General features: G+C 38.7%; 1 protein-coding gene across 2 annotated transcripts in view; it reads right to left on the minus strand.

Annotated features, from left to right (window-relative positions):
- Positions 1 to 879: 879 nt before the first annotated feature.
- Positions 880 to 27,320, minus strand: part of UBE2E2 (ubiquitin conjugating enzyme E2 E2) — a 202,055-nt gene continuing 175,614 nt past the window's right edge. For both annotated transcript variants that reach the window (XM_040064040.2, XM_040064050.2), the window contains exons 5-6: positions 23,948 to 24,095; positions 880 to 1,672 (exon numbers count right to left, since the gene is read on the minus strand). In XM_040064040.2, the coding sequence (XP_039919974.1) occupies positions 1,575 to 1,672; positions 23,948 to 24,095 (246 nt within the window). In that variant the 3' untranslated portion in view covers positions 880 to 1,574. The remainder of the gene's footprint in view (positions 1,673 to 23,947; positions 24,096 to 27,320) is intronic.

The following is a 27,320-nucleotide window of genomic DNA, read 5'->3' on the forward strand; positions in this document are numbered from 1 at the left end:
ATGCAGTGGTGGGTGCAGAGGCCCTGTGGTGTTGCTTTGACCGCTTTGGTTTTCATGACAGTTGAACTGGGTTGAAGTGTGATGGGATCGGGTCTCCCTGTATGTGACCCTGCTGTAATGTATCTTCTTTAAGATAAGATCTTCTTCAAACATAAGAGGCAAGGAGAGAGGGGAGAGGGCAGGCAAGCACTGTATATAGCATCTGTAACGTTTAATTATATGAGACAGGGGTTTTCCAATACGCCTTGCAACACAAAGAACATTCAGCTATCAGCATCACAGTATATATTTTCTAAATCACTACACCCACACATTTCCTTAGCCAAGTAGAAGTTTTCCCTCCATGGCTGCATATCTAAAATTAGCCTGAAGGTCAAATCTGAATAGAAATACCCTTATCATTGAATGTGCTGGGAATGATTGGTGCAGTGGGCTCAATTTTCCCATCAAAAACCTTCATTTTTTATTTTTTTTTAATAACAGTTGCTTTTACAGTCAAAGAGCTTGGAGAAAGGCAAAATGAAGCCTGCTGTATAAAATCAACATCAATATTCTGCTTTCACTGCAAGGCTATTTTTATTGCCAACTATTTTAAATGTAACAAGATGGATACGGTGAAGCCACAGAGTAAAAGATGCAGCAAGAGGCTTCTGAATAGCAAGGCTGAGCACAGACTGAGCACGTGAAAGAAAGGCCTTGAAATTTGAAAAATGTTTGTATATGAAGAAAGACACAATGAAGAATCCTAAGTTAAGAAATACATTGTTGAGAAGAAGTGAATAGTTCAGGTCTAAAAATAGTTTTTTAACCTGCAGTTGAATTATGTGAGGACTAAGCAGCCTATGCTGCATAAACGCAAAAGCACCGTCCTGCAAGAAGTGCATTTATCAGCCACAGTGTTTTATTGAGTGCTTTAATAATACAAGTGTACATCAACTGATCCACAGTCAAAAGTGGCAGGTCCCTAAGAAATTTACAAGCACTTTTTTTTCTGTTTTTTAAGTAAATCAAAATACATATTAATTTGTTCAATGCAATAGCCTTTTGTGTGGGAAACAGAAGGCTAGTGATAAACACAGTCTTAGTAATGCACAGTGATTCTTGATTTTAAGCTTTTATACAAAACTTGTTCCCAGTAGCATGCACCCACCATTAAAGACTTCAGTACAAAAAAATAACCCTAAACACTACATTTAAGTAGAAACGAGATATAATTCTGAATTTGTTTGTTTTCCCCAAAACCACATGAAAGAAAAAAATAAAACAAAACCCCCACACATTAATACAAAGCTTTCTGATAAAGCTCTATACTATTACAGATCCAACATTCTTTGCACTGATAACCAAAATTCCCTGTCTACATTTGAGGGAAACAACTTTCAAGTTAACAGAACAAAAAACCCCAGAACAAATAAAAATAAAAATAAACCAAAACGAAACAAAAAAAGGAAGTAAGGACAACCTTTTGTCACAAAACGGTTCAAAAATTAATAAAAAATAAGAATGAAGGGAAGGGCTATTGATGCACTTAGTGAATGTGCTTGCACAGGTCCAGCAAATCCTAGAGGAGGTTCCTATGTGGCGTATCTCTTGGTCCACTGTCTGGCCATTCTGTCGTGCTCTGCTCTGTTAGTCATGTACTGAGTGGCAATGCTTCCAACCAGGGGGTCAGCTGAAAAGGAAACACAAACCGTCAAACGTGTGTCAGCCTCGGGAGGATGAAAAGGATGTTTTAAGATCCGCATTCATTCGGTTCTGGCAGGTCTAACTGCAAGAACGAGGTGCCTACATATACCAGCCTTGTTTTCATATACCAGCCTTGCTTTCAAAGCATGGAAGGAAGGAGATGAGGGGGAGATGGATGGCAACTAGCTATACATGTCTCGTAAACATATAACTGAAACAATTTTCTGAAGTTCTACCTCACAAAAAAAGTTCAGATAATTTTATTTTGAGCTAAAACGCACCTTCAAGTGATGTAATTTATTTATGGTATTAGACTCCCACAACTATTCATATCCCCACCCAAGAAGAGGATGATGAGCTCTATTTCTATTATCAGGTTGAATATATATATATATATATATAAAACTATTTTTAGTTTCAAAGCATAAAGAAATGTAAGGAATTAGGGTAGCAAGTACTATTTTCAAAGCAACAGAAGTTCATTCCAAATTTTGGGATTTTGGAATTATTTAATTCATGGGATCCTTCTGAGCATTCCTATGGCCAGAATGCTGCATGATATGGTCTGGATCTATGAATTACTTCACAAATAATTAATCAAAACCAATCATTCCCCAAAAAAACCAAAAAATCCAAGACAAGACATTCCCGTAAGTGACTGTATTTCATCAACATTTTTCTTTTTCAGACAACATTTTTCTCTTCTCAGTTTAAGCAGACAAAATTTATACATTCCACCTTTTTTTGCGGGGAACCCATACGCTTCATATTTCTGCTGCAGCAGTAAATGTTCTGCGATTGTACTGTGCAAGTCCAGAGGCACTGATACCACACTTTTCCCTGACTTAGGACAGATGAATGTGACTTCTTGTGAAAGCCAGGTAATAATCAGCTTTGTTGTCTGAAGATGGTGCCATTGAACAGTGTGAGCATCAGCTTTCTCGGTACAGTTGTAATCTGAGTGTGGTGCTTGCACTGTTAACCACTGAAATTCCCAGGACAAGATGTTAGGCCTTCCGTCAAGCAGAGTAAATCTGGGCTTTTTTGTTTGGTTGTTGATGATAAGAGTTTATGATAGGGGAAACATGTTGGCTAAGCCAAAAATAGTTTGATTGGCTGACTGCCAATTTCACCGAGTATTAGTGAGTAATATCTAATAAAACAAATTCTTTCGCTTTCCATGCATAACCTGCACTTTCAGGAAGAGCCTGTGATTTGAATCTTAAGTTTGCACCTCCTAAATTAGTAAGACAAGTTATCACTGTGACTGCAGTGTACTAAATCCCTGTAGCCTCTGCCCTGCAAACACTGCATGTGCTTACCTTTAATATCTTAATATATCCAGAGGAGGTCACTGAGGTCTGGGCTTGATTATTTTTACATGCATGTGTGTAAAAGTAGTGTATCTGGCCCAAGATAGAGTTTAAAAGTCCTAGGCTAGAAAGTATATCACCTTTAACTCCACAGCCAGGGAGAAAAACTGTGTAGGGAATTATCTGAGGGATTTTGTCCTGTGCAAGTAGGAGGTTAACAGTCTACAGGCACTTAAGTAACAAAAAGTTATTTGTGGCTGGAATGAGGTTTGAGAAGCACTGCAGGGTAAATGGGAAGCCTGAGCAATAGGAAAAGGCAACATTTCTCTTTGCAAAAGATTTCCCGAAACAGCAACAGGGAAACCTTGTCACAGTGTAATGGTAGCTTGGGGATGAGAATGAGAGCACTGCAGCAAATTCCCACAGCCTCCTCGGACACAAGGCCCCTGTGCAAAAAAACACTTCCACAGACTTGTGGACAAATGGAGACTAAGGGTTGAACTTGAAAGGAATCTTTGAAGCAAAATTTGAAGCATATCCTGGTTTTCATGCTTGTAGGGGAAGGTGGGGTTTGGCCTCTGAGGCATCTGGCTGGGAAGGGTTGCGGGAACATCACAGCATTATGATCTGGAATGCGGCAAGTTCTTATTGAGGTTTAGTGATGCCTCTGAGGTCTTTATAAAACCTTGTACGAGTCAGTGAAGAGTGATGTGCTGAAGTAAAGGTTTATCTAGTTCAGATCTGGAAGCTTTTTTTTATGGGGAGGATGAATGTTTCTGCAAAAGCATGTCTTTCACATTGAGAGCTGTAAATTGATTTCCTTGATATACTGCAAGGATACTGAGGATCACATCATCATCCCCAAACCTGGATGGTAATTAGAATGCTTTGTTTCCTAGTGTAGGGTTTCATCTATATCTCCTTTTAGGAGCAAGAAAATATTTCAACAACGTATGTATTTACAAGGCTCTGGAAGGTACAGGCTCTTCCCCCCAACCTCCTCCCAGCATGGGAGGATGTCTCCTTTCCTTTGGGTGAGAGAACCAGTGAGAGGAGTTCTTGGTAAGGTGTGGAAATCTGTTCAAGTCCAGTACTAGAAAGAACGGGGCTGTTTATTTATCCATATGTTCAAGCCTTTGTCTCTTCAGTGTTTTGTCTGGCGGTTGAAAGAGTGGAGGTGACATGTCTACAAAGCTTTTGTTTTAGGTGTGCAAATTCCTACTGAGTGACCTGAGAATCAGCTATCAATCATCTCAGGTGCTCCCCCCAAGACAGTGCCTCCCTCCACTGATGTCTGCCTGTATGAAGTAGGACTGTGGAAGCAAAGAGAGCTCCTTGTTTGCTGTAGCATGAGCAGGACCAGCTGCACCCAAAGCTAGCTGCCAAGTGAATGCTAATAAAAGGTACTTTTCAGCAATTACAGCAATGACATTGATTTTTTTTTTCTTTTTTTTCAGTTTGGCTGTATGTTTTATTGTTTATAACAATATTGAATAAAAAAAACCCCAAACCCACAGTTTGGGAAAGCCACTTGCTCATTTGGGAGCAAGGAATTTATTTCAAGGAATAGAAAATAGTTATTGACAGCGAGGCTCAGCTATTTCACATCTCTGTAAGAGGGTCTGGAGGTGTGTCACACATAGATATTTATGAGGACAGTAAAAAGGAGACTTCAGTAGGTGTTTGAAGAACTGGCATATTTTAGCAGTTGCTGTGAAGCCTAAAGCCATCAGGAGGCACAACTGCTTTGTTTGGGAAGCCAGGACAGCTGGTGAGGAGCAAAATTTAAACTTCAGACCAGGGCCACCCAACCAGGGGCGCACTGGTCAATTTGAAGCAGCACGCTGCATTTATGCCACAGGATGTAAGGACAGTGTGGGAGCTCCAGAAATGCCATTGGTCTCTCCCTCGTCTGTGTTGGCAGCTCCAGCCAGCAGGAGACACATCTCTCAACACTTCCCGAGTCCCGAGTCACCGCTGCTACGTCATTCCCCACGACAGGCCATAACAGAGATAACAAGATAAACTGAGGCATCCTAATGAAAAGAATTAAAAATTTAACTCCCAACATGCACAAGCCTTTGTTATAGAGCCCAAGTCCTACAAAATATCAAGTATGAGGAAGAAATCCTATCAAATACCAACTATGAGGAAGAATCAATGGTCCCCATTTTCCCCCCTGAGCTGTGTAGCACATGGCTGAGCACCACCTGGTGCTCAGCTGGGCTGCACTGTTTAAGGGTTATTGTGAAATATCCATTTATAAAACAACTGCTGCATAAACTATCTAATTAAGAAATGAAAAGGAAAATTTGATCTCAAAATTCGTAACAACATTTTTCTTTTGTTTCCATTTCTCACTACCAGAAAACTTTCTTTTTTTTTCCCATTTGTATGTATCTGTGGTTTTACTCTTGATGCTAGAAACTTGTTTCTATAACTAGTAAACTGCTCTAGCTTTTACTCTCTTTTTTTTTTTTTTTTTTTTTTTTTTTTTTCCCTTAAAGTAGCATGATTCATCAATGAATCAGGGTTAATTTAAGAATTTGACTCTAAACAGGACTGTGTCCAAATGACAACAATCTACCAGGGGATAGGAGTATAAAGCTATGCCAGGAATGTGTTACTGAAACAACCAAGTGAAAGAAATTAAAATAAACCCACAATAAATTAATATAAAAAGCGTATCTATGCAACTCATGGCCTGGCAGGAGAAATGTACTCTTGGATCACCAGATGTGTGGTGGCTGGCTTGAGAGCTGGGATGGCACCCTCTGTGCACAGCTCCTTCCCCGTCCTGTGGGCAGGAATGGGCTTCCCAGCCTTTGGGGCGCTGGTGGCTGTGCCAGCCCCGATGAGCCAGAGCGACTCGTGATGCTGTGTGGCACTGGATCCCTGGAGCAGGTTTGCAGGTGGCACTGCCTGTGCCAGCCACATGTAGGGAGCATGGGAAGTTGTGCTGTGGCCCACACCCTCAGCTCACCGGGGGACCCAGAACTCTTTAAGGCCTTGTAATTGACTGTTCCTTCCAGTCCCAGACTATGAACTTCTAAAAACCCTCCCTAGACTGGGTTTGAATTTCTAAAAACCCTAGGATGCCTCCATAACCTTTAACTTCCGTAAAGGAAATTTGTTATCCCGTACTCTGATTAACTCAATGCAAAACATTAACACACCAGGAATTACAGGATGGAATTTCATGTCAGAGGACAGTGCATGAGTAATGAAAATATATAAAAAAAGGCACCATGTTATACAGGCAAGGACAGAAGCTATGTTTCAGCAATGTAGTTTACAAGGAAAATGTCAATCCAAAGAACTAGACTATGAAAAAAAAATCTGGATGATTTACAGGAAGACTGCAGCTGCTACATCCCCCCTCACCTCACCATATGTAATCCTCATGTTATATCAGAATTCCTGAAATTGCCCTGTATTTATGTGGTTCTGAATGCTGGGTGACCTGGAGCTTGTCTCTAGCTTAAAAAGGTTGGATGCACTGCTCTACAATACCTTGTCATCTTCTTTTGCAGCCACTTAATGTGACTGTTTAAGGAAGAACATTTGTGTCTCATGTCTATTGTAAGGCTAATCAAATTTACAGTTCAGTTCTAGGGAGTTAATGCTATTGGGGATTTGGATGAGCTGAGGTTTGGTCATTACAAAATTTCAGCTGTGTTTAATGCTAGTTAAACTGCTTTATCATTCAGAAGACAGACTATAATTCTTCTTTAAAAGCTACTTTCCCCCCAAATAAATGAAAATATATTGCTACACTGTATTTTTCTCGGCTTGTATTTTTACAGCTATTTCTATGTCAGCAAATAGCAATTTCAGAGCAGAATTCATCTCCTGGGCTTTGCAATGCTCTTTTAAAAATACAGCAAACATACTCCAGTGAAATAAAAAACGGAGATGGTGTGTTTAACAGCTTGATTTCAATGTGCCTTCCCCATCAAGCACACAATATGCAATGAAATTCCAATCGGTAATGCCAACATGGTTAAAGAGACACACATTTAGACTTAAAACATACATTATGGGTGTTTGTAAGCATTTTACATATTTTTTATGAGCATTTATAAAGTAGAATTCTATTTTCATTGCCGTATTTTGCAGTTTTAATAGAGAACAGCTGATGGAGCCAGTTATTATACCACCACAAGTGCGTTCTCAATTTCTGGAGTACCTTAAAACCTAAAAAACCCCACAGCCCTATAAAAATCTCACAGTTTCTTCAGCCAAATAGTTAGAGTGTACTTTTTTCTTGGTCCAGGTTTAGATTCAGCTCTGTATCAGGCTGTAAAGAGTTGGGCTCCAGCTGAAGAGCAGAATTAAAGTGGAAGAATTTCCAAAGGTTAGATGTAATTTGAAAGGTCTTACTCCTTCTCCTGAAGTAAACAACTCCATGCTCAGAGCTGTGAGAGGACCCCAATGAGAGGCTCTACAGAACTACCTGCACTGAAACAGCAGTCAGCAAAAATTAAATGTTTCCTATTCTTTGGACAGGATGTGTGACATCACAGGATGAAACAAATAAGTAATTTTCTAGTTATTTTAACTTCAGTTACACATTTAGAAATGTTTTTGGTTTAGGAAATACTACTTCTTTTGTTTGTTTCTTTTAGGACAGCCTCTCTTACCAGATATTATGCTGTATTTGTTTTTCAATTAAAAATGTGGAGTGCTTAGTTTTGTTTTTTTTAAGGAAAAGTTGATGTGCTCTGTATGTCATCTACAGGATACCTGCATTGGAGTAATTTTTATACAGCAGTACAGGCAGGATTGGTTACCCCAAAACCAAACATCCCCAGAATAAAAGTTTATATTTTCAGTAACTATGTTTTGTTTGGTGCTTTCATTGCAAATAGGAGTGCAGGACAGAATACATTCCCATACTGGCTTGCAGTGAAAGCCAAGATTTCTGAATCCATTTTTTGTTGGTTTAAATATTGTACCAACCTTAAAGGCAAACTAAAAAAGAAAAAAAGTAGGACCGGGCCAAGAGCAGAAACTAATACTTCACCGAAACACCAGTTCTCTTAACAGCAAATGCTGACAGTTTTGTTCACACTAAAACCACCCTTAAACTTCATTTAAAAATAATTTAATATGTAATTATACTTTCTTATGTTGTTTTCAGTGGTATTCAGGTTAGTATTATAAAAAGACCAGTCAGTGAAAACTGCAAAGGCAGTGTGAGACATGATATACCAAACATGTCACAGAACAATTTAGTACTCCAGGAGGAAGGGATTAAGAGAAGATGAATTGTTTGTGAGTAATTTTATTTATTGTGTCACTTCGCCTCGGGAAGTTTTCATAGTTAGCCACATATCACCTGTTTCAAACTCAGTGAACTCTTAGAAGACCATGTCAAGGATACTGTGAGTCTTGATGTAGAAAATGAGATATGTGGAATGCATCATAGCATCCTTTGGTGATCCTAGAGCAGCAGTGTTGCTCTCTTTTGCTATCATTAATAATAATGCACAGACTAAGTAGTTCTTTGGAGGCAGGGACAGGTGAAGTGGCATACCGAATTACTCCAGTAACCTTTCATCTTTGAAAAAGAGTGCTCAAACCCAGGGCACGGGTGAAAAGGAGTGCGGCAGCACTAATCCCTGTTTGTGCAGCAATAAAACGAGCTCGCGGTTGGGAGCCTGATCAACACACGCGCACGAACTGGAACAACAGCGTGATTCAAGGCAGAACAAAGGGGGGTAGCAGGGCTCTGAATTGCTTTACACAGCCTACAAGCTGAACTACAATTTATTCCCGACTTTCACAAAATCACAATTTTAACTATCCACACAGAACGTGTTTAACCATCTGTGGGGCTCTTTGAAAGCAACACAGAGGAATGATAAAGTGGTCAATAAACACTGTATTAAAAAAAGAGAACAAATAAAATTAGCTGTTTCAGTAAAGAAAAATGGTTGTCATTAGAGGAGAAAGGAGCAAATTCTAGAAAGATCAAAAATGTACTAGGAAAAAAGTCAGTGAAGCTAGTATCAATTTTAGAAATTATAGTTCACAGTAGAAACCATACAATATGACACATAATGAAGTCTGCTTCTCATTTCAGGAACTAGCTTTACAGATTTGTCTGGTCACTTCTCAACATTCAATAGAAACATTCTAATATATATAGAAAGAAAGTCAAGTGGCCTTACAATAGGGTGCCTTAGCTTCCCATCTGTGAAGCTGGACTAAAGGTCCTTATCCAGGCAAAGTATCTGGATACTTTCATAAATATGGCTGTACACATGTACATCACAAAAAAGACTGCTATTCACGACTTGACTCTAAATTTTGAGCTCTGTAGAATTGCCAGAAATACATTTGACCTCTGTTAAGTTTGTGCAATGATTGCAGTTACACAAACATACGTGACTTGATTACGATGTCCAAACTGTTGTCTGGAGAAAAAATGTTACCTATCTTCAAAAATAAAAGGGCTCTGCAAATCTAGTTTAGGAAACCTCCATTTACTAAAATATCCATTTTGTAAGCATGGAGGGAGAAATTCATTCCTCTCTCTAGACTTGTGTTTGATCGCTGTCAGGCTACCTACCACAGACCTGTGTGAAATATGAGGCTGCCTAAGAAAAAGATGTTTCAGAAATAAGGAGTATTATCTGGCCCAATTTTATTAACGCAGCTCTTAAAGGAAAGTGTTGGCAGTGATTCATCTCTTTATCTTGCCAAGGGAAATCATTCTTGTTTAAAGAGAAAGATTTTTTTTTTTTCAGTCTTCAGTTTTTAGCAGGATTTCTATAAACGTTACTGGCTGACCGGGAGTTAGCTGAGGCAATCATGGATCAGCGAGGCACAGTGTACCGATCTTGAAGAGTTGTCTTTAATTAAGGAAGAACATGCACCTATTAGAAGTGCCAGTACGCTGGAACAATTAAAATTCTGAAATAACACACTTCACTTTGATGCTTGGATGCGTCTCAATATTAAAAGCACAGATACATTAGCAATGTGTCTGTTCATAATAACGAACTCAATTGAGAAGCAGTCGTTGCTATTAGAAAAAAATTAATAAAAAGGTGTTAGTAACTGTAAAACTTAATTTGAAAGACATTACATGGCATGTGGTTTGATAAAATTTGAAGAAGTTACAGCAATATTGCATTTACCTTGTGGAAGATGGCTGTGAGTGGATAATAAGAAAATCACAGCCCTCGGATCTCAACATGTTGTCAAGCAACCAAAATGCTAAGACCCATAATTAAACTGGCTTTTATCCATAGGGTCATAACTGTATTTTCAGAAAAGCACCGTGGATGTGACTTTTTTGTGTGTGTCTGAAGATTCACTAAGGGAGGGATAGCTATTCTGTAGGAATGCTCCTGTGTTTGGCATTTCTTCGCTCTAAAGATAATGGAACCAGTCTTCCTCTGGATTTGTCTCTCCTTATTTCCCACTAATCACTTCCTCCAGGCAAAGGATTGACCCACTGGTCTTACACATCCTGAGCAAACAGTTTAACCCTAAGCAACTGCGGGTAAAGCTATTCTCTGCGACCATTTTTTGTGAGGGGTTATACATCTTATAATCACAGGTACCAAAGGTGGATTGCTCTGCAAGAAAACCAGGGGGTCCTAGAGGATTCACTTATCATGTGGATTCCCAGAGGACAGGGAGGCGAGGACATGTTGCTGCATTGTCTGATCTTTTAGACACTGAGAGACATTTAGATACTGAGAGAAAAATTAATCCTAAAGCCATCTTCACCCTTAGAAGAGTGTTTGAATGGGAGCAATATCAAAAATCTTCAACTTAAACATACCTATTTTAGGTCAGATGCAGGAGCCATCTGAATCCCGCTCTTGAATCTGTCCCTTTATACCTTTATTGCAATTCATCCTTAAAAAAACCAGAAAAGCCTACATATGCTATGAATGCTGCTTACTTTGGTTTAATCTGATTTTCCCCGTCTCGTCCTATTAAATCTCATTATTAATTTGTCAAATTTAAATCCAAACCTCATTACTAATTTGTCAAATTTAAATCCAAAACTGCTATTAAGAATCCCATAAAAATGTCAAAAGAATACAAGAGGCCTTTATTTACAAAAGGCGGGGTTAGTGAAGAATTTTATCCCTTCTAAAGGCCTACTAAATAAAACTCTTTCATAGCCCAAGGCCTGAAATCCCTTGGCAAGTTAAACATCCACTGGAACAGGAATAGGTGTGCCTTGCATGAACACACTTCTTTCTGTTACCCAATAACACAAAAACCAGTCAGACTTCGCCATTCCCTATCTCCACAAGCAATGACCGAGGAACCTGCAGGGGAGCGAGAAAATAACCCCATTTTAGAAACCAACTGACTGTCCAGCTCTAGATTAACTTCAGAACATGAATATAATTATGCCTAATTATGAACAGGTTCTAATAGGACTAGAAGGAAAAAAACAGGTTGAACAAAATAAGTAGCACTCATCATGTAGGCCAGTTTTACTCCTGGATTACTTGCAATGAAGTTACATGGCAATGCTGAAAAAAGATTGAATGTGTGATATTTTACAGCAATAATTTCTTATAGAGTAACAGTTAAAATAACTTTATTTGGAAATCTTATCCTTCCTGCCTGAAGGGTCACATTGGCTCCACTGGCATGCCTGACTAAATGATAATCACTTTGCAAAATGATTGCAGGCTTTGGCATAAAGAGTCCTAAGATTGAGCTGTAGAGAAAAGCTATACAAGGTAGAGATGAAAAAGACATGGAAAGTCATTAAGTAATTCTTTTTGCTACTATAATATTATGTCTTAGAGTAAGTTCTATTTTCATGGCACTTTATACAGCCATTTTATCTAATCAATATTATAAAAATCCAAGCAATGAGGATTCCAGCCTCTGAGAAATTTCTGAAATCTAATTCATATTGGAGTTGTAAATGCTCCACTCCATAGCAGGCTTTTTCTAAGCCTTGTACAGATGGAAAATTCTGTAAAGAATTTACTAATCAAAGCTCTATTTCTGTATCCCACATGAATATGAAATCTTACAGTACAGCCCATCCTTAAATCTGGGACAATTGCACCATATATTCTGGCATTTAGGTAGCTGTCTACAACTCCATCTAATGCACCTGAACTTAATTTGCTGTGAAAATAGGGATTCTGAAACACACACTGCATATAATTTGTTTTATTTATTGCCTTTGATAGATCTGCAAAACTGTAAAAAAAAAACAACTGTTTCCTCCTCCCCTGCTGAATAATGTAGAAAATTAGCCATGCAAAATACGAGAGACACGTCTTGCAGAGGTGTAAATCATCTCTGAAGGTAGAATCTGAATGACTCAGGAATACTAATTTCTGAAATCCTATGCAAGAAAGTGAGAGACTAAATGATTTAATAGCTAACATACCCAAGCTTATAAATTTTGCTTTTTAGGACTGACTCTACATTCTTTTTGGGAATCTGTTAGCCAAATGTAGCAGGCTTCCTTTCAGGAGTTTAAAGAATATGGAGCAGTGTGATTTCTATGGTGAAACAAAAATAATTGTATTTTAGGAGCAGGAAGAATCAGTCTTAAAAATAGTTTTGCAAATTAAGGTCCTGAGGGTGGTTCTTAGGCAGTTAGAAATGTATGGCAAGAAATTTGAAAATCTGTCCTTGCCTTCATGTTAAAAAAGCTACACAGGGAAAAAGAAAATCAACAAACACACAAAACAACCCCCCACTTAGTAAAATGGAACAAAGTCTAAATGAAAAATCTGGAGTATAAAAAGCTCAGCAGGACTGATGCCAGTTTACTCCATCTGAGATTTGAGCTATTTTTACTGGCTGGGAATAATAAATATTCGATTAAACTATTGTGAAATTAGAATGTGACGTCTAAATTTATTGATTTTCTAGTTTTATTTTCCTTTAAATATAAACAGGTATATATTAGTGAGAAAAATATATTCAGTAGAATGGGTTAAGCCTGCTAGAGATGTATCTGCTTCATACAAAAGGAAAAAAAGACTCTGATGTGATTGAAGACATGTCTGTATTGGCAGACAAAACCTGCATGAAACAAGGAAAATACATTTAATGACTGTCAAACATTAGGGTGTATTTTGAAAGGTAGTTTACTTTCTATCAGGAAACTCATTCAAATTAAGCTAGAAATCCGTATTTTATGTATGAGAAATAACTAAGAGTTTTATTTAAATACTTCACATTGTTAAACATTTAATGTTGATGACTTATTTTGGTCTTGGTTCATACAAAGATTTACTATGTGCATGCACAACTTACATGTCTTCTCTTTGAGGTAATGAGCATAGGAAACCTCCACTGGTAGTATTCTAAATTATGCATGTTTATTGGAAAAAGAATTAATTGCAACCTTTTGTATTTGTAGCATCCATCACTCATATGTTGTCTAAATTTACTTTTAATTTAATGATAGTTGAGCCTAAGCTTAAAGAAACTCTGTGCAGAAACTTCTTGAGCAGAAATCAACAAACTTAAAAGCCTGGTATGTATATTTATCATATAGCCTTTTAAAGATTCATGTAAAAAAACAAAAAAACCCCAAAAAACACAAAAACAAAAACAAAAACAAACCTCCAAAATCTGGTGTATATTTTTCCAGCTTTACTTCCATTTTGTGATAAGACTGTATTTTATATGTTCTAGAAACCTTTCTGAGGAAAAATAAAAATGAGGAACAGTTAAGTGCTGTGACAAGACTCTTTTCTTACGCATGCCAGTTACATCCCTTTACATTTATTTCTTGTCACAGACGTACAAAGCCTCTTTACTGGTTTGGATTTTAGTCAATCTCTTATTTAATCAGATGCCATTTAATAAACTGATGGCTGGGTATTATTATGTCTGAAGTTCAATTTTTCTCACATCTCCTTAAGCAAAAGCAAATTAGGAGCAGAAACATTATTGAAAAGGACACGAAATCATTAACAGCATGGTCAAACCTTTTCCATTTAAGGAGCGGTTGAAATCTAAGGTGATTTCTTCGAGAAGGAAAAAACCACAAAATAAGATCTGAGAGGTAATTTGGTAAAGAAGTCAAAAAAAAAAAGAAAAAAAAAAAAAAAAAAAAAAGAAAAAAAAAAAGTTTATCTTTTCCATGGCATGACAGGAACACAAACAAAACCCCACCACATTTAGCAGAAGTTAAAAGGAAGATGTTTCATACACTAATTCATTAAGAACACACAAAAAGTATAGTGTAGGCATATTAGAACGTGATTTGGGAAAGTCAAAAAAGAATTAGAAAACTTGGTAGCCACGCACCACCTAAGCTGCCATTGCAAAGGCCTTACATGCTTCAGCACATAATCTGATTGCTAGCTGTGGCTAGGGGGGAATTTCCTCTCCCATGTTTTACTGTGTGAGTAAAGTGCTTTGAGGAATTTTCACACTTTTCTCTGTACCACTGAGGGATGTGCAGTTGCAGGCAATGTACCTGACTCAATGAGTAGCACTGGTCTTCTGCTAGAGAATGACTGTACTCCTTCTAGTCATTATTCTTTGCAGAGTTCCAGATAGATCAGAAAAAAAAAAAAAAAAAAAGAACAGGGTAAGTGCATGTGTGACTGGCAACTGGAGCTAAAGCTAATGACTACATCATGCCTTGGATACCACAAAATCCAGATTTTATTTTTAAAAAGTAATCTCTACCATTCCCTTTCTAAATTACACAAACCCACCAACTTCCTTATGTAAATATTTCCAGACACTTTTCAGAAAAAAAAAAAACCAACAAACCAAAAACCCCTAAACAGACTGTAGACTTCTGAAGCCATAATGGGGGGTTTAAAACTAAGTATATCTAAACAACCTTACTTCTACAGTTGTGTTAATCTTTTTAATGATGTCTTGAGAGCTTTGAATAGCCTAAACCTAAACACACTAAAAGCCTCTATGCTCACAAATAATAGTCTTCTACCCATAAGGTGTTGTCAAAGTGCAACTGAAAAGAGCAATGATTTAGGCCAACATCAATAGTAATCCTCATCCAAGCCTCCTCCCCCCGCACACATAATTAGGAGATATTCCAAGACATATTTTCCTGAGAACTACTAAAGGGATGACAGTTCACAAATGTTTTTCCTGCTGTTATAATAATCCCCACAGTCATGAGTTCATGTTGAGGGGACTTACTCAACTGATAAGAACAAATCTTGTAACAGTTTCATCAGCCTTTCATGGCAAAGGAAATTAATTCCATTTCAATGCATATCCATATGCAATTTTCATAATGTGCTGCTGCATTTCTTGCATTTACATCTGTTTAATTTCACATTTATAGATCATGTCCGCAGAATTTAAAACATATAGGTGTATGTGTCTGCAAATATTTAAAGACCAGATGTATATAGCAAGTCTCCTCCTGGCAGTGCTGAGAGGCTCCTAGTGGGACTTCAGATGTTTAAATCCCATGGGACGTACTGAAAACCCTGCCAGCTGTCAGCCAGCAGCTTTAGGTGCCTAAATGCCTTTAACATATTGGTACTGTATGTTCAGCTCAGAACATGAGAAAGTGTAAGTGATTCAAACTATAGAATAGAGTTCAGCATTGTATACACACTACAACTTAACTGGTATAGCACAGTATCTTTTAAAAGGAATGGAAAGAGAAAGCACTGATGAACTACCAAGAATTTGTAAATATCAGCTCCAGATTCTATTATATGATCAGTGCAAACATGTAAATTTAACTATGTAGCAGGTTCTTCAGAACAGGGAGGGGAACATACAGTATTTATAGATACACAAGTACTTTCTTGCAAAATGAACTTCCTCGCAATTGATGGGATCGATTTGCTCATGTTTTTCCCAAGACAACCCCACCTTTGATGAAGTCATTCTGCACTCACTGAGAGCAGAACAAACCCCATCAGTTTCATGCTGCATTTTCCTTTCATGCTCCCTTAGGACACCGTAGTAGGATGGCTTTTATGCCAAACACCCATTTGCTCTGCTCCCAGACCAGCAGCACCGAGGCACCAGAGCAACCACACACTGCACCTTGTCTTTGCTAAGCCAGAGCCCCCTGAGCGAGCTCATTTCATTTGGAGACAACTCACGTCAGTGATGTAAAAACGAACAGAAAGGTTATGTTGCAACTCAGAACAAACCAAAAAAAAAACATTACTCCCTCAACTTATTCCTGTCTGCTGTAATTTTCATTTAGTCTGTGCTACTTGTTGCCACGCTTGAGTGACATGGCATAGAGTATTTTCCTGCTTCAGATACAGGAAATTTCCATTGTGCTGAAACAGCCCAGAAATCTGCCCACTTCCTGACAGAGTACAGTATACAAACTCTGAAGAAAAGGGAAAAAACAGCTCCAAGCTAAAGAATATAAATAATCTCAGACAACAGAGCAATTTCATTGTTTACACGACCCTCTGCAGCTTACAAAAAGGATACATGGGAAAATGAGATTGTTTTGCTGTATGTCTGATAGTACTGTGTTGTGACATTGCACCTGGTAGCCTGTGGGTGCCAGGAAAGAATCAAAGTAGCAGGGCTTAGCCAGCAACAAAAATTGGACAAATTATATTGTTTTACCAGCTTAAAAGTATTTCAGTAATTTTCCACAACATTCATCATATTTGACAGATCTACTCAGATATGGATTATTAAAGGATAAGTATTTATAATTCTAATGAGTATTGTACTTACAATTTTCCTGTCTTCTATATATCTTAACAAAAATGTTCAAAAAGGAAACAAAATTTCACTAGAAACCACAACAGTATGTACTTGGGCACAGGAAAGCCTAAGAGTAATTTTGATAAACTGAACAAAGCTGATAAGACGTTAAATGAGAAAGAAAAAGATCAGATTGGATTCTGAAGCAGTTTCTGATAGTAGCAAAACGTGCAGGATTATGGCTTTAAGGAAAAAAATTACAAGAATGAGGAAAATGAGAAGTGGCTCATCCGTTGAACTCGCTGTCATCCAGAGTTTCTAAATTCACTTCGCTACTGGGGGTGAGGGGAAAAGAAGGAATGATAATTGGGAAGTCTGAAAAATTGCATAAGGAACACCTGATGTGAACCAGCACTGACAGAAAGCAGCCTCTGCCATGGGGAAGCACCGGGTGAGGGGGAACGTGGCACGTGCCTCCTGCTGGATCGAGATACATGGAGTAATGGAGAGAAGTGAAGATACATCCACGCTGCTGAGTGGTGAGGAGCATGGACCTGTTCATCATTAACTAGGGCTGGGTAGCTATTTTAAAGTTTGAACATGGAAGCCAAATAGCAGAGCTGTGACCACAAGTCAGCCAAATTCTCACTCAGAGCCAAATGCTCCAGCATGGAACAGATTTTATTATTAGAGCTATGTTACATTTTCCTTTAGTAAGCTGCCTCGGATTTATTTTAAACTTTTTTTTTTTTTTTTTTTTTTTTTTTTTTGGACAGGCTAGCGTTTTCAAGTATCACAGCAATTCTGAAAATAGATCTTTTTTATTGATACGGTGGACATCTATTAGTGTATTAAAATGCATGCTGATATGACTGGGACTTTGCTGGCTGAAGAAGCAGAGCTATTCCTGTGGAACCTGATGCATTGACACACACTTGATTTTTAAGAGGCAGAGGCAATTCTGGCTCTTGGTGCCCCTGTGCCAGAGATGATCAGCCCAAAGCAGTGCCAGGAGCATGGAGTGTGTCAGTGAGCATCAAAGTTTGTCAGCCTCACTCCATCTCCTGGTGGGAGATGCATTTTCCTGACAGGGTTTAATTGAACCTACTCCTCTTTGTCTGGGGTGTACAGAAGACATTTCCATGAGTATTGTGTTGCATATTGGGTATTCCAAGTATTCCTGTCAATACCTGCCAATACCTTATTCAAATTTGTAGAGACTGTGGAATTGTTATGAACAAACATTTGGATGAAGCTTAAGTTTTCCAAATACCAGTACAAATTCAAAATGTGGAGGTGCTCAAAACTTTCTAGACAGCAGATCTATCCATGTTGCACTTGGAGGTACGAGCCCTGGCTTTGGGGATGGCTGCTGAAGGCAAACCTGCCCAGGACAGGGCAGTGGCATTGCAGCAGGACACCAACTTCCCTCCAAGAATGTATACTGCTGTCTGAAAGGGAAATGGGCTGAGAAATCACCGATTCAGTTCCCTCCCTTGCATGTTGTCTGACTTAAATCTCCCCACCTACTCTTGTTTTGCAGAGGTTCTGGAAACAGCAGCGATCCCAGCAGCTTTATAGCAGGGCAAATACCATTCAAGCTTTTAGGGCTTTTAAGATTATGTTGAAAAGTCACTCTCCAAAGTGCTGTTTTAGGTCCCATTGAGGATCAAAGATATGCATTAAATTACACGATTGAATCCTTTTCTGCAAAAGATGACAGAACTGGGATTTTATACCCTCAACAACAAGAGTACAGAACCTTGCACACCCTTAGGAAAATGATAAGGGGGGGGGGGAAAGGAAAAAGAAAAATGAAAAAAAGGAAAAAGAATAATGTAATAACTGAATCCCATCTCTAAATTTTCTTAAATACCAGTACCTTCATGCAGGTATATGTAAGGGTGTTAATATCTTTGGCAGAAAGTTTGGCAGACCTAAATCATGCAAACCGCATGGATAACTTGTAATTGCAACAGAAAAAGAACAATAGCATGTTATCCATAATTGCCTGTTATACCTACTCTGTGATAAAACCAAGAAGTTTCTGGGGAAAATAAAGGCAAAATGTAAGAATGACTCATATGAATAAAGCTTAAAAGCACGTCTTGTATCACTTAGTGAGACACATAAAGATCCCCATAACCTTTGGATCTTTGACCTTGCTTATCTATGCTTAGCTTAATGTAAGTCATTAAAATGCACAGCCACATTACTTCATGTGGGTTAACAAAGTATGAAACCATCTAGTAAATTCATGATTCATAGCAGTACTTGTAAAAAACAGCACATCCACATCTAACCGGGGTACAATATATTTAAAAGCCACAATGTATGTCACAGAGGTTTTTTTAACATAAATACTCTACTTTTCAGATGTGTTGTGCAACTGCAAGTACTATAAAAATTGATGGGTCTCACATTGAAGTCATGTAGTGCTACTTTTTCAAAGTAATGTAGTGCTACTCATTTACTCTTATAAGTACATTTATTGTGAGGACACACATGCTTCAGCCTCAAACTACCTTCACAGCAAACCCTACGTTTAACACTAAACAAACTGCCTCACTTTCTGGTGAGTTTAAAGGGTAACTAGACAAACGTCTTTACACTGATAATATGTTACTGAGGTATCTGAGAGCAGAGCAACCAACTTGACTTGAGCTGACCCCAGTGAAGTGGGTACTGCAAGTGTTTTTTGAGCATATCCTTTGCCAGAAGTTAACGCCCTTTCTAGAAAACGCTTTTTCTTTCTTTTGCTCTCTCTTTCTTCTTTTTTTTCCTTTTTTTCTTTTTTCTCTTTCCTTTTCCTCTTTTCTTTTCTCTACCATTTTACTCAATTGGGTTAAAAAGCAAACAAACAGTGAAAATGACAGGGCTAAGACAGAAATAACCTTCAGTGGGGCTGCCAAGTGGGATAGGCACATCCAACAGTAAATATTTCCACCTGGATGACGGTGATGGTGAGCAGGTTTGTCTCTCTAGCTGTGCCTCATGCCCCAGTGAACTCCAAGAGTCAGACACACTCAGGAAGGATGAGTGCAGCAAGGATGAGCAGGGGAACAGACAGCCTCTCTTGCAGAAGGAGGCTCACGGACACAGGTCTGGTAAGTGTGCAGCAAATAAAGACAGCAAGGGAAGAGGATGGTTCTTCACAAGTACACCAGGAGTGAAAAACAGAAAAATGGTCACTTAAGGTATAGGAAAAGGCTTGCTTAAAAACAAGTGGGTATAAAACTCCTGTGAGTCAGTTCAGGTTAGGAATCAGGCAGAGGTTTCTAAAGAGGTTCTGTAGAGCCCTTCAGCAGTTACTCTGGCTGCAGCTGCCACCCAAGTGTTCAGCCTAATGTTCAGCACGATCGTGACTGGCCACATCTCAGCCCGCTGCTCTCACCCTCTGTGTGCACCGCCTGGCACATCCCCGTCGCAGGAGCTCGCAGAGGGGCACGGCCGACACGCAGGGAAGGGGCCCAGGAGCAGCAGCAAAGCATTTGCTTCCAGAATGTCAGCTGAGGGATAAAATCACCACGGGCTGTGGAACTTGCATGTGGGAAAAATGGTAAGGAGCCAGAGCCAGAGGATGACACCAGAAGGGAAAAGGCTGGTGTGAGGGAGAGGTAAGCTTTGTTCTGATGTTCTAATCAAGGCTTAGCTGTGTGTTACTAAGCAGACTTGATTTGATGTTAAGACTGTTCAGACATTGGGGATAATCAGGCCAGCCAAGTTCAGATTTTGAATGTGAAGAAGGAAGCCATGCAAAGAAGAGTGCTGCAGTGCTACAATTTATTTTCTCTGAAGCATTTGCAAATGATATTTTTCCTGGGGCTCAAGAACCTTTGGCAGAGCCGGGATGGCAAACATCAACTGAGAAAAATAAACATTCTAACCCAGATCAGCATCATCAGCTCTGTAACTATAAAAAATAATTAATTTGCTTAGCACTTCAAACCTAGTAAAACACAAAATCTCAGGGGCCATCTGCATTTGAAAGCTCTTTGGATTAAGACAGTGTGGGAATTTACACTCCCCAGGCTCTGCTTGAACACTTAAAGTATAGCTGACTTTTAGTCCAAGCAAGACAGGTTTTTGTAACTTAATACATTTTCAAAGCCAGGAGTGTCCACACACGGAGTTACTCTGCAATAACTAACTGCCCACACAGGCCAGCCCTAGCAGCTAACACTGGAAGCAGGCATTTTCAGCACTCAATCATAGAGCCTATGAGCATTCACTCACTCACTCACTCACTCACTCACTCACTCACTCACTCACTCACTCACTCACTCACTCACTCTGCTCCATGCAGGTGAATGTATCTATCAGGTTCTGTGGGGTTGCTCATGCACATGCCAAAGTATTTACAGGAGTGAAGCCCTGATTTGTAGAAAGGGACGTTTGCTGTGGCCTCAAGTACCACCTTAAAGAAAAACACTAATGCCAGGACTGGGCTAGTGTATCCCACCATCTCTCCCATCCCTCTGATACATTTGGCTCTCTCGCACTCCCAGATAATGCACACGTGTTCAGCCATACACAAATCCTACAGCTCCCCTTCCCCCCATGGAAAAGTCAGCCAGCTGTTACAAAATTCAGGCCTTTCATTAACGCAGTTTACTGGCTGATACTGCCAAGCAAAACAGAGACAATTAATAATAATCAGGACTGAAGGGTCTGAGACAGCTTATGAGTAAAGGATTGTATTAGTTGTTTAAAAAGGACAAACTTGCTCCTGCCTGGAGTGATAGGGAACAAAGGGCAGTGATGTATAACCAGGCAGGAAAGAGACTCTCTCCGTGGCTTTTGTAGATTACTGTGTGAATGACAGGAGCGGCAGGAGCAAATACCTCTTTTCATTTGCTCAGCCTGCTGGAGAAGAATAGCAGCGCTTGCCAACGAAGCTGCAGCTGTGCTTCAGCGCCGTTTAATCACTGTGTATGACTGAGGGTTAATTAGCTGCCATTCTTACTCCTATTTGTTGTTTTAATGAAGATTTGCATAAATGTAAGAGTAGGGGGTAACTGATACTTGATTCTTTGCTTCAGAGGTCAGGGTGGAAGATTTGCCCATCCTATGTGTTTATGTTTGTGGGAGATTCAATGTTGCCTTTCCATTTGACTTGATCTGCTTCTGGCTGATGAACAGTGAAAAAAGAGTTCAAAGTTGCTTATCAAATCGAGACCCCTGTTGTGTTTCTGCCTTTAGAATGGGGCAGACTAGTTAGATGAAGAGAGGACTGAGGGATTACAAAATTACTCCCAGCTGATAGAGGAAAAAATATATATGCATGTTTCTGCAGCTACTTATGTGCTTATATATGTGATATATTTCAATGATATATATATATCAGTGGCATATCTTTCTATTCATCCATTCATCCATCTGATGGCAAGTAAGCAATAATTTTTTAATGATAAAATATCACAAAAAAAATAATGGGACAGGCGGTACAACTGCAACATAGGCAATATGATTAAAACTAAGGACTTGTGAATTTCTGCAAGCCTTCTGCTGTACATCACTAACATTCAACATTCAACGTTTTAAATAGAAAGAATATCTAACACGAAACAGGCAATTTCCAAGGAAGGTGAAAATGATTCAGCACTTCAAAAATATCTGCCATCAGTGTCTTGTGAGACGGGGATACAAATTAAGAAATTGCATTAATTCATCAAAAAAAGGGAAAATTTGACCATGAAGCGGTAACAAAATCCAAAACTACTTCATAATGAAAGAGAAGATTTGAAAAGGAAACATCATAAAATTATTTTATTTATTTTGGTCAGGACAATGCTTATGGCTGCTAACTGAGAGAGGCTAAATGGAAGAGCTTTTCATTTTTGGTATGTTAACTTGCTGTACATGATAACACATATAGTACAGATAACTGTTTTCAGTATTCCTCTTACACACTTGAAATGCTAAAACTGTTGTTTGACAGCATCTGTAGGGATTTAAGATTGAGAAGGCAGAAGTACTGAATTTCTAAATTTCAAATCACTGCTGGAAACCGTCCAGCTTTCAAGATGACTGTATCTCTCCAAAGAGAGTTGACCACAAGAGAGCATGTATTTACTGCCTGTTTCTCAATCCCTATACAGCTTTGCAGTGTCTCTAGTTCTTTACCTGGTCTCTAAGACACTTGAGCAAATATTAATTTGGTTTTTGTACACTTCTGTCATCTATCTGCCCGACTACCTACAGACATTTCTGCATATTTTTGGCCAAACACTAACAGAAATCAATCTTGCAGAGACGTTAGCACAGAAGATTCAATCCATCTGAGATAAATGTGTCTAAATTGGTAACACTCTATCACTCCACCTCTTAGCTGAAAGGAACACCACAGGTTTCAGTGTTTTATACAGCAACAAATCCACATGAAAACAAAAGCAGTCAATCTCATTTTTGCCCGCTCTCATGTTCTTTTGAGTTTTGAAATAGTTCAGTATTCTATTACAGCTTGGATTCAGCCCCTGAATATGCCAGAGTCTCACATTCTGCCCTTTTCAAAGCAATTTGTAGCCCTTCAGGCAAATTAAAAATAATATTGAGTAATAAAATACAAACATTGTATAATAAAAAACAACCCAGCAACAACTCTCATGCCATATAAACATCACATAATTTTTCTTCAATGATTCTTGAGTAATTTCTACATATCGTGGTTTTCCAAGGCTACAGTCAGAATTATGCATTGGTAAATAGGGTAAGAGAAAGTGGAAATTACAGATCTAGTGGTCAATGGCATAAAACAAATCTAAAAGAGCTGAGGGGAGAGGTTAAGTGCTATGCTAGTTAATAAGAATGACAGCTTGCTTTGAATACTCACGCTGACTGTCCAAGATATTGAATAAACCTCATTTAAACTAATTTTCATTATTTGTAGAGCCTCTGTTAGGCATCTATCATTGTCAGTGTCATTAATATTCTTTTCAGAGATCACATTATCAGCATATTTAAATGAAAGCTTTCCTTTTCAATATTTATTAACTCATTAATATTTCTTGGCGGTAATATCCTGGTTGTAATATCCAAATTAGTGCATACTAAGGTACTTTCTACTGATCAAACTTTCTGAATTAAAAAAAAAAAAAAAAAAAAAAAAAATATTTCTCCAGTACTAAAACTGCACCTGAGCTTCTGAAATTCTGCTTTCTTTCTGTACAATTTGTATGAATGGCACTTAAAAATTACATTTTTGTGTTTTTTCAATAGGTCCGAGTAAACCAGAGCACTGAGCAGGTATTAGTGAGCTGACCAAATGTGAACGATGAATGAACAAGGATATGAAAGCAAATTCAACTTACCGGGGTTACAGTCTGTGAGGAGGGAGCAGATGGAGAGGAGAACTTTAGAAATGGTTAACGCTGGACTCCAGTTGTCTTTTAAAATGTCCAGGCAGATGACGCCTTGGCTGTTAATGTTACAGTGGTAGATCCTTGTCCGGAACGTTACCTGGAAAGGACAGTGTGTCTCAGTGGAACAGCCTTCAAGCCAGTAATTACACAATTGTTAAGCAATGAAAAATCATAGGAACAAACATTCTTCTTTCCAGGCTGAAATGACAGTACTCTGCTACTTCTGGTTAAAGACTGGGCAGGACAAAACAAAGGAAATAAACTCTGCCTATTGCATCTGTGGCCATAGTGAAACCAGTTTGTGCAGGCTGAGAATGAGACACATTTCCTGAGCTTCCTCCTGCCTTGGTCTTATCAATCTCATTATTTTGTATAAGGCCAAAAAAAAAAAAAAAAAAAAAAAGCTATTCCAGCCCCTGGACAATGTTCATAACTCAGGCCTACAGCTCTTTCACAGTTTGAAGGAAGTCAGAACAAGACAGATTCTTCTGCTGTCTTCATCTGTTCATCATCTGACACAATAGATTAAGCTGTAAAAAAGAAATGCAGAGGCATCACAGCAGTGACTCCTGAAAAAAAACAGAGTGAAATATTTTTGAGAAAGGCTGCTCAAAGAAAATCCTTTTATTTCCAAATTTTAGGTTACATTTTTATCAGTAGAATTGTTTACAGACATCTTTTGGGGTTTTTTACTAGTTTATTTTGATGATTTCTGTATCTATTTTATACAGTCTTCCAAGTGATCCAATAGGTAACAAACCAAGGAGATTATTTCAGCCCAGAATAATGTCCTCCTTCTTCAAGATGAATACACAGGCTTTTTATTTTAAAAGAAGCTCAACTATGACAGTTCACTTTATAGTTCAGAATGAACACTGGGGCTACTGGACAAGAAGGAACAATGTGAAAAAACCCTACCCCTTGGAGGTTATAAAGGACTAATTTCTTCATCAGTTCTACCCAAATGACAAGTCAAACCCAGATGGTTTCAATGACATGTTCATAAAGTCTAAAATTAAGATGCAGAATTTCAGACACCAACCTCACCAGCAACAGCCCAGCCAAGAGAGGGGCTGGGCAGGCAGGAGCCAACTGCAGGCAAAGCTCCCTGGCTCAAGGAAGCTGCGCTCTTCACTCCACTTGGACAGTGCTAATGTCAGCTGGGAGTGCTTAAAAACTCAGCCCTGCCCTGCCACAGACAAACCCATGCCTGGAGAGTAATGCAAACTGGTGACAGGCACGCTCCTCTTCTGATTTTCTGCAATATCCGAGACCTCAGGGATCTGAGTGTGATTATCAGGCGGCTCAGCAAGCAGAAGAGAGGATACAAGCGAAATGATACAGTACCTGGTTTACTTCTATAAAAACAATTATAGAAATCATCCTTTAGCACACTGAAAAATTCTGCCCCTTTGGATTAAATCAAGAAGCTTTGACAAAATAATGGAAAGAAAATATAGTAGATTTATGGTATTAAAACATTGCATTCAACAAGAAATACTTTTTCTCTTAAGTGGTTTTCCACATTGATCTGGAAAAATGCTTTGGAGCCCACTGTCATGCACCAGTGAGCTCTGTACCAAAGAACCCTGCTAAGCAAGTTCCTCAGTTTTTAAATGCTTCTATAGCTAAAGCTATTGCTAATTAATAGGATAATTTGACAGTTTGACATTGCATACCCTACATATTTGTAGGTTCTTTAATTTTCCCCCTTTGCTTGAGGTTTTGCTTATCATTTTCCAGACTAAGTGCTTCACTTCTGGGACTTCTGTGAGAATTTAAAATATTTCTGGCACAATGATCTCAATTAATCCAAATGCTACAGCCAGATGATCTATCTTCTCTCCCTCATTAGAAGCCCAAGCACATTCAGCATTTGGAGGGAAGGAAGTCTTCTGTGAGATCAAAAAATAATTTATTTAAATAATTATAAATTGGTGATAAAATTAAATGTCTGTCTACAAAGGGAAGCTATTTTGAACAAGGAAGGTTACCAATGCACAAAAGCCATACCTTACACAAACTGCTTGTCAAAAGTGCCCAGAAAGGGAGATGGTGTGGAGGACCATCTTGTGAATTGTAGGTGCTCATTAATTCCCCAGGTAGATTAACTCCAGGAACTCTTGTACTCCAGTTAGAAGTGAATCAGTGACTGCTATCTAGCAGGATGTCCCAGGACCCAGGCAAACACCTGCTTAATTTTAAGTATTGTATGTTAACTTTTTAGTACAACATTGAAATAAAGCTTACGCTTAAGTATTTTACCTCAACAAAGGTGCTTCCCTGTGCTTCCACAATGAAAAATTTGAGGACTTCATTCAATGGCATCAAAATACACCGAGTAATAAGATATGTGTGGTCTCACTGAGTGTGGGGGAAACAGTGAATCCGCTGCACAGATTAAATTATACCCTCTAAAATATTTATAGACAGGTCAGTCTGAGCTTGTAACCTGCTTCAGAGAAGGTCATCAATTTGAGTGTGTATTTTAAGTGTAACTCTTTTGCTGCCAGCAGAGAGGACACACATTCCTCAGCTGAAGCACTGAAGCAAGGACGCTGGGAATTTGGCAGGATTCAGAGCCACTGAGATGAATGGAGGTAGCTCATGTCTTTCATGAACTGTTCAACACTCCATTGCCATCTCAGGCTAGCTGGAGGATGAATGTATGTGGGACTACTCTTGTTTGCAGTCAGAAGGCTGTTTTCAGAAAATGCTTAGACCTGAAATGTAGCATTTTTTCGCTATGAGTACATATAAACCTGTGACATTGAGAAAGGTAAGTTAAGGCTTGCTGCTTACCACTGACAATGCCACCGACTCACCAAATATGCCAGTGCACTTTAAAATGCCTGCCTAACACAGGGGCATTTTAACTATTTAAATAATCAGCATATTAATTATTTTATAATGACAATATGTTACATTTTATTAATTAATTTTAGTATTGAAAAATCAGTTCAATTAATTAATGAAAAGAATCAGAATGTTTAGAATTGCAAAAGAAGCTGTGTTAATAACAGCCGTAGCATGCTGGAAACTGTGGCCTGAAGGTGGCAGGTAACAGAGTTCTTACCCCAAGGCAGCAAAGTACAAATGGGATGACACCCTGCTTTCCTCATCCATGTATTGCCTCAAATTGCTGATAACGTGGGAAATGCTGACATGTAACTTTTTGGATGTTGTGCTTACGATACCTACATTATAAGGTCATGCAGGGTCCTCCTATTATACGTGTAGAGAGAAATCATGTGTTAATACCTTTCCAGGGGAACTGCATTTGCTTTATTATGGTCATATTTTTACCTTTGATGTCACTTAA

This window comes from Hirundo rustica, chromosome 1 (assembly GCF_015227805.2).
Source record: "Hirundo rustica isolate bHirRus1 chromosome 1, bHirRus1.pri.v3, whole genome shotgun sequence".
Classification (NCBI taxonomy): domain Eukaryota; kingdom Metazoa; phylum Chordata; class Aves; order Passeriformes; family Hirundinidae; genus Hirundo; species Hirundo rustica.